General features: G+C 55.1%; 1 protein-coding gene across 1 annotated transcript in view; it reads right to left on the bottom strand.

Moving 5' to 3' along the window:
• Nucleotides 1-8,342, bottom strand: part of shq1 (SHQ1, H/ACA ribonucleoprotein assembly factor) — a 21,580-nt gene that overhangs the window by 3,358 nt on the left and 9,880 nt on the right. Inside the window, exons 8-10 of the mRNA XM_077013691.1 lie at nucleotides 6,845-7,002; nucleotides 6,088-6,141; nucleotides 1,435-1,558 (exon numbers count right to left, since the gene is read on the bottom strand). Coding sequence (XP_076869806.1) covers nucleotides 1,435-1,558; nucleotides 6,088-6,141; nucleotides 6,845-7,002 — 336 coding nt within the window. The remainder of the gene's footprint in view (nucleotides 1-1,434; nucleotides 1,559-6,087; nucleotides 6,142-6,844; nucleotides 7,003-8,342) is intronic.

The raw sequence follows: 8,342 nt of genomic DNA, 5'->3' as shown, positions 1-8,342 counted from the left end.
TGTGTGTGTGTGTGTGTGTGGTGAGGTGTTGTGGAGGGGAGCTGGTGAGAGTGTGTGTGTGTGTGTGTGTGTGTGTGTGTGTGTGTGTGTGTGGTGAGGTGTTGTGGAGGGGAGCTGGTGAGAGTGTGTGTGTGTGTGTGTGTGTGTGTGTGTGTGTGTGTGTGTGTGTGTGTGTGTGTGTGTGTGTGTGGTGAGGTGTTGTGGAGGGGAGCTGGTGAGAGTGTGGTGTGTGTACATGTGTGTGTGTGTGTGTACCTCCAGCAGTGAGGTGTGTGCTGCTGTAGGAAGCCAGGAGCTCTACTAATGAGCGGCGGTCAGGCGCTAATCCAGCGGCTAAAAAGCCCTTTAATTACCATCGTTTACCAGCATTAAAATCAGGGCACGACGTTTAAGCTCACCGCACACATCCTAAATGTATTTACACAGAGCTGCCTCTCTCTCCTCAGTATCTCTGTCTCTCCCCTCTCTTCACCTCCTCCCCCTCTCTCTCTCTCTCCCTCAGTATCTCTGTCTCTCCCCTCTCTTCACCTCCTCCCCCTCTCTCTCTCTCTCCCTCAGTATCTCTGTCTCTCCTCTCTTCACCTCCTCCCCCCCTCTCTCTCTCTCTCTCTCCCTCAGTATCTCTCTCTCCCCTCTCTTCACCTCCCCCCCCCCCTCTCTCTCTCTCCCTCCCTCTTGTCTAGCGGCTGCTTTGATTGCTCTGCTCTCTGAGATATCAAAGTGGATCAGGCGTTCGCAGCGAGAGCTTCGTTCACGGCCGAGGCGTCTCTCTCCTGCTCCGCCCGAGCGCTGGGCTCCTTCCTTCAGCCCCTCCTCTACCCGGTGGGGGGGAGGAGGAGGGTGGAGGTGATGGTGCACGCCCGTGGTGCACCGCTCCACCCGCGGCCCCCTCCAGCGAGTCGACCTCTTGGGGGTCGTTTACAGAACAAAACAATAATAACTAAGTGCGTAACGGATGTTAATGCGCTTCCGCCAGTGAGGAGGAGAGGGGAGGGGTGGGGTTGGGTGGAGGGGGTGGGGTTGGGGGCGGGGTTTGGGTGGAGGGGGTGGGGATTGGCTCATTATGGCCACGCTAGGGGATTAAGTGCTGAACGGTGAGGTGAAAGGCGGACTTCGGGGTGTGAAGGACAGGTCATGGTGAGGTCTTGACCCCTGACCCGACCCCAAGTGCTGTTTGAAAAACCCACTCGAGGGGCTTATTGTGATGGAATCCTGCTGGTGGGGGAACACTGGAGGAGAGTGAGAGAGAGAGAGAGAGAGGGAAGGAGGGGGGAGAGAGAGAAGGAGGGGGAGAGATAGAGGGAGGGGGAGGGAGAGAGGAGAAAGGGGGGGAGGGAGAGAGAGGGAGGGAGGGGGAGGGAGAGAGGGAGGGAGAGAGGGAGGGAGAGAGGAGAAAGGGGGGGAGGGAGAGAGGGAGGGAGAGAGGCCACTTACCACACTGTAAAATGTGTGCGGTGTCCCTGAGGGCAGCTGTGATCAGGAAGAAGTGGCGGTGCAGTGGATAACACAGAGCCCTCCGCCCAAAACACACCAGCACCTCCTGCACCGAGTGATACGTCTGAAACACACCACACACACACACACACACACACACACACACACACACACACCTATATTACAGCCTGCGGCTCCACTGCCGTCCACTCACCTAGCAGCGTTCATTACACTCCAGCGGTCAATAACAGCTCTGGTCATAATCTTCAATAACCCCCCCATCTCAGTGAGCTCATAACTGCAGCAATTAGCACACTAATTACTCCTAACGAGCGGCCATCAGCGGACAGCTAAGCAGACACACAGACTCTTGGAGAACGGAAGCAAAACCTGTCAAGGCCTTGGAAAGAGCAGGATGAGACACCCCGACCTTTCACCTTGGGGGGGGGGGGGGGTTGTGAAGAAAACTCACACTTGTCTCTCAATGTCTTAGCCCCGCCCCCCCCACCAGTGGGCTGGTGAGAGTGTAGCTCCCCGGGGCCCAGGAAGAGCAGGAATACAGCAGGACAGTGAAGAGGACAGCGGGGCAGAGGCGTTTGTCAGCTGGGGGTGGAGGGGGTGGAGGGGGAGGTGGTGGTGGAGGAGGAGGAGGAGGTGGTGGAGGGGGGGGTGGAGTGGGAGGTGGTGGTGGTGGAGTGGGGAGGAGGTGGTGGAGGGGGGGTGGAGTGGGGAGGAGGTGGTGGAGGGGGGGTGGATGTGGGGGAGGAGGTGGTGGAGTTGTTTGACAGTGAGAGGAAGAAAGAAATTGAGGGAGTAATAAAGCAGGAGAGAGATGGAGAGCTGTTGAGATAAGGGGAGATAGAGGTGAGGAAGAGAGGGGTGAGAGAGAGACAGGATGGATGTGTGTATGTGAGAAAGAGAAAGACGTGTGTGTGTTTGTGAGACAGCGATAGAGACAGAGAGAATAAGTTTGTGAGAGAGACAGAGAGAGGGGGAGGGGGAGTGTGTGTGAGACAGAGAGGGTGAAAGTGTGTGTGTGTGAGGCAGCTGCAGTATGTCATTAGCAGGGCTCCATTATCACTCTCAGGCTGGAGTGCTGGTGCAGACTGAGGCGTGTGTGTGTAGGAGGGTCAGGTTACCGCCCTCACCGTCACACTCACCGGGCAAATGGGAGGGATTAGGAGCTGCTGCTCACACACTCACACACACACACACACACACACACACACACACACACACACACACACACACACACACACACACACACAGTCTCTCACCCCCCCCACCCAGTCACGCTCATGCTCAGACTTACAGCAGGACTGCCAGCCATCCCGCCACATAAGACCATCTATTCTCAGCATTTATGTCCCTGCCTTCTGCCTGCCTGTCTGTCTTCCTCTCTCCATCTCTCTGCCTGTCTGTCTCACTCCCCCTCAGGCCCTTTCTGCCTGTCTGTCTGTCTCCCTCTCTCCATCTCTCTGCCTGTCTGTCTCACTCCCCCTCAGGCCCTTTCTGCCTGTCTGTCTGTCTCCCTCTCTCCATCTCTCTGCCTGTCTGTCTCACTCCCCCTCAGGCCCTTTCTGCCTACCTGTCTCCCTCTCTCCCTCCCTGTCTGTCTCTTACTCCAGGAATAATCATGAGGGGAAGCGTCTCAGACGCTCCATCTGTGTGCCTGTCAGGTACAAACAAACACCTGTTCCACTTCATAAGCCCACAACGCGCGCGCTCTCTCTCTCTCTCTCTCACACACACACACACACACACGCGCACACACACGTGCGAAAAACAGCCCATCCATTTACCCAATTCTCACCCAACCTACTTTCTGTTTTGACGGCGCGTAGATGTGTTAACACCTCCTCCCACCGAGACTCCCGACACACACACCGCAGACCTTGGCTACGCATTTTATTTTACCCAATAAAATCCATTTAAGCGCTGCGAGAATAGGATCCCTTTGTGTGATTCTACAACCTGCCGTCTTAGTCAGCCGCGCGCGGGGTCGATAGCTGACTAAGCTTGGGAGCCGCTCGGGCCGGACCGCGCAGGGCGAGGAGGAGGTTCCCGTCAGCAGCGAGGAACCGGAGGTTTGGAAAGGTCGAGCCGGACCGGCGCCGGACCCCCAGGAGCAGTTCCTCGTCTGCCGCTCCGGCCGGTTCCTCTGCTCCCCGGCTGCTTCCTCCTCCTGTTCGCTCGTGCGTTTCCTGTCTGCACGCGCATTCGTTCGGCCCGCCATCTCCCCGTCACGGAGGAGGAAGGCAGAGGCCGAGCGCAGCTCCGAGAGCGAGGCCAAGCGGCAGGGCCACGGGCCACACGCCCTCTCGTCCCTCCGGTCCGCGGCGGTGTGCGTCAGAACCGGCTTCCCGCCCACGCTGGCCTCGGGAGCTCCTAAACTCCGCGTACAGAACACTGGTGACACGACGCCACTCTGACTTCAACTCAGAGCCCAACACAGTCAGGTCAACGCCGACCACAACTACCGAGGCCCAAACTACATGGCAAACAGTTTTTGGACTTTAGGTTTTGTAGACCTGCCAGACCAGGAGACTTAACTGAAACAAAGGCTCCCTCAGGGACCCGACCCAAGATGGTGCTGCTAAGCTTTTGTTGTAGCTTTGGTTTGTTGATGATACTGCAGTCCTGGGTGTCATTACCGACGGCCCACGCAGGGCAATTCAAGCTCTTCTTTGGGGTCAACGGGGGTCACAGGCCCCTAAACACACCCAGGGTTTAGGGGAAAGTGCCCTGCAGGCCCCCCAGAGCAGGCCGCTCAACTGCCTGTGTTGCCCGGCCAGTGCAGGACGTCACTATCTACCCGATGAAGGCCCAGCGCAACACGGACCTCCTCCCGCAGGGCCCAGACTCTTCACCCCGACGCCAAACAGTCCAACCCCAAGGCCACGACGGCCCCCACTCTTAGACGCTCCCCATTAGGGGTGGGAATCGTTTACTATCTCACGATTCGATTCGATTCCGATTTTGGGGGCCACAATTCAATTAAAAAATCGATTTTCGATTCATAACGATTTTCGATTCAAAAAAAACGATTTGATTTATAAAAATGTCTGCTTCAGTCTATAAAATCTGCATGATCTACTACAGTCTGCTTTGCAAGACAGAACGACAAATACAGAAAATTAAGTGTCTTTCACATTTAATTAACAAAAATTAAGTGCTTTGGTAAAATAAAATGGTTTTTGTTGTTACCAAAATTCTTGAGCTTCATTTTGCGAGCTGTCAGGGCTGGCTCGGATGCAGTTCCTCCAGCCGTCACTAGGGGCACCAGAGTCAGTCCAGACTAAACCGAACGTTCTCAGCCAGTCTCTGCTTTCTCTGTGATTGCTTATCGTTTAATGGTGTCTCGCCACCTCTCTCTGTTATGCTTTCTCTTTACTTATTCGAGTATCTTATGCGTCGCTTCCTGACCCATCTCAAGTTTTCCCAATCCTGTATGTCTTCCTATCCGTTTTGCCTTTATTTTTGGGAAGGGTTTTATTTTGCTACAGCATTTTTTGCCAGTTACTTCTGCTGGTGTCCTTCGGTTTCGTTTTCGCGTTGCATTTATCTGCGCTGTTTTTTAGTTACTGTTGTTGTTTTGTTTCTTCCTCCCGTCTCACTACGGTTGAGTGTTATTTTTCTCACGTTGTATTTTCCGCATTGGTTTTTTGTTTCTATTTACTCCGTGCCCTCACGGTTTTGCTTTTTATTCTCTTGCGCGTTGAGTCTTCCGTGTTGTTTTGTTTGTTCGTTCTGGGTCGCTGTGCGCGTTTCCCTCTCGCTAATACATTTGACGAGTGTCAAACGTCTTGCTCTTGCGAGCCGGCACTTGGGTCCATCCTTCTCTATATTATTTCTCACCCTTCTCTATATTAACGCTCCCGTGCTCACCGCGTTACACAAGCCTTGCACACGAGCTACATTGTGTCCAGTTCGGTCTTCCCCGGCATTCGGTAAAAACCAAAATGAACCCATATTATTGCCTTAAATGAAGACCGGACAGGTTGAATATCTCTTTCCTCCATGTGTTTTGAACCTTTTCCGCGCATGAGTGTGTCCAGAACATGCTGCGTAAAGTCTCGCGTAATTTTGTAATTACGTAACGCAAGACTTCACCACGACTTAGAATCGATTTTGGGACATTTAAAATCGATTCTGAATCGTAGTAAATGAGAATCAATTTTTGATATATGAATCGATTTTTTGGCACACCTCTACTCCCATGCTACGTCGAACGGAGGACAGGGCACCGCCTCTAAAGCCTGGACTCTCGCAACGCCCCCTAGCGCTCTCGCGGCGCCCCCTAGCGCTCTCGCGGCCACCCCTAGCACCTTCCGCGCGGGACCCGGCCGCCACCGCTGCACTTCACGGTTTTATTCTGCAGCAGCGTTCCTCAATGTCTGGCGGTTGGTCACACGCTGGCCGTGCCCGCCGCCCCTCCCCCCAACTGTCGCCGCGCGTTTACCGGCCTGCCACGTCCCTGGAGAACGCCGAATTCATCCATTCTTCCTTTCATTGGGGGAGAAGAAAGGGGAAGGGGGTTGAATGGGCGGTGAGGATGGGGGCGGTGCGGGGCCGTCTGTGCTGGGGAGGCCTCTGGCAGCCTTGCTGAGGGACACGTAGGGGTTGAGATCCTGGATGTGTGGACCAACATACCTCTAGCCAGCTCAGAGTTCCACTCAGTTTTCTTATGGTCCACGCAGACTCCACCTGCAAAACACAGCCGAACCAGGTCAGAACACCTCAACACAGACGGGGCATATAACTCAACACACACACAAACAGCTCAAACTGACCACAGTAAACGCTCCTGACCATTGTAAAAGTTACAAACCGTTCAAGACCCTTTGCTTCTCTGCCCTCCAACAACGGCCTCAGACGAATTCATATTCAGAGCTTTGCTATGGACCCAAACCAACACAAACTCTTCCGTTACTAAGAGTTCGGTTTTTCTACAAAAGAGAAATCTCACGAGGGACGCTGAGTAGTTCTCCGGCTCTCCCAGAAGGAAACTAAAGTGCAGATGTCTGAGGGATGTTTATGATATGTCAGAGATTCGGACCAGGGCCAACAGGTCTGTTTACAGTAGCCGTACCCCAGGTCTTTCCAGAATTATAGCTCACTCTCTCCATACGCTTCAAACATGTGATTTAAAACGCATAGCCCTGAAGAAAACACTATTTTTACGCATTTCACATCAATTTTTATTGCGGGTACGTGTGGCAGCCTTTCTGGAAGATTCTTTCAAAAAGATGTCTGGAATGCCTTAAAAAGAGTCGGAGACACCCGGAGCTTCCGCAAACGGGGTGAAGGTGTGGGATCCGCACTCCCAACAGCTGATGCCACGGGGGACAGGAAGTATGAGCGCGCTGGCGAGAGCGTGCGGCAGGTGCGAGTGTGAGGGAGCGCTCACGTTGTGCTCTCCGTCCGTGGTGCGCACGTCGTACACGTAGGCCAGCAGCACGTCCAGCAGGCCCAGCCAAACGGTGCCGCGGGTCGCCGGGTCCAGCAGGTGGGAGCGGGTCGGCAACTTCCTCATTTGTTCTTTTTCCTCATCGGTGAAGGTCACGGCTACGTGGGCGGGTGGACGGGAAGGGAGAGAGATTCCGGGTCAGATTCCAGGCCAGTACATAAATTAGGATCAGTATGGTGTGTGTGTGTGTGTTTGTGTGTGTTGTATCCCAGCAGATCAAAAGCAATTCAATCTGTGAGATTGATGACTAGCTGTAAGCACATGCAAACCAGAACCCACACACACTTAAACCCGCACCCGCACACTCAAACCCGCACCCACACACACTCGAACCCGCACCCGCACCCAACACGCACTCAAACCCGCACCCACACACACCACACACTCAACCCAGCACTCACACGCACTCAAACCCACACCCGCACCCAACACGCACTCAACCCGCACCACACACACCACACACTCAACCCAGCACTCACACGCACTCAAACCCGCACCCGCACCCAACACGCACTCAAACCCGCACCCACACACACCACACACTCAACCCAGCACCCACACGCACTCAAACCCGCACCCGCACCCAACACGCACTCAAACCCGCACCCGCACGCACCACACACTCAACCCAGCACCCACACACACTCGAACCCGCACCCGCACGCACTCAAACCCGCACCCAACACGCACTCAAACCCGCACCCACACACACCACACACTCAACCCAGCACCCACACACACTCGAACCCGCACCCGCACACACTCAAACCCGCACCCGCACGCACCACACTCAAACCAGCACTCCCCCCCACACACACTCAAACCTGCACTCCCCCCCACACATGCACAGTTGGAGTCAACAATGCAATCGTATGTGAATCAGAGACATTTAACATCTGTGCCAGCAACTGCGCTGAGAGAGTAAACAGAGGTGACCGAGTTTGACTGATGCCTTGATAATACCCTGGGGGGGGAGAGAGGGGGAGGGGGGAGGAGAGAGAGAGGGAGAGGGGAAGGGAGGGAGAGGGGGAGCGGGGAGAGAGAGGGGGAGAGGGAGAGGGGAAGGGAGGGAGAGGGGGGAGAGTGTAGCGAAGGCGATCCCCAGTGGCAGTAAAGGAGCAGATATGATATGCTCCCCCCCCCCCCCCACACACGTGTGTGCCCATACAATACACTCATCCCCACACACACACCTACACTCAACCAACCAACCACAAAGCACACGCAAACCCCCCCTCACGCAACAATACACTCAACACATGTTTCCAATGAGGCGGCCGGCTGCAGCTGGGCTTTGGCTCGGCCAGGGAGCCGCTGGATTCCTACACCATGACGACATGGACTCCCCCCCCCCCCCCCCACATCCAACTACAACCACCCTGCGACCTCCTCTCTCTCTCTCTCTCTCTACCTGAGGTGGGTTTTCTCTACCGGGCGG

Source organism: Brachyhypopomus gauderio, chromosome 8 (assembly GCF_052324685.1).
Source record: "Brachyhypopomus gauderio isolate BG-103 chromosome 8, BGAUD_0.2, whole genome shotgun sequence".
In the NCBI taxonomy this organism is placed as follows: domain Eukaryota; kingdom Metazoa; phylum Chordata; class Actinopteri; order Gymnotiformes; family Hypopomidae; genus Brachyhypopomus; species Brachyhypopomus gauderio.
The sequence above is the reverse complement of the archived record's forward strand: the minus strand, read 5'-3'. Positions and strand labels throughout refer to the sequence as shown.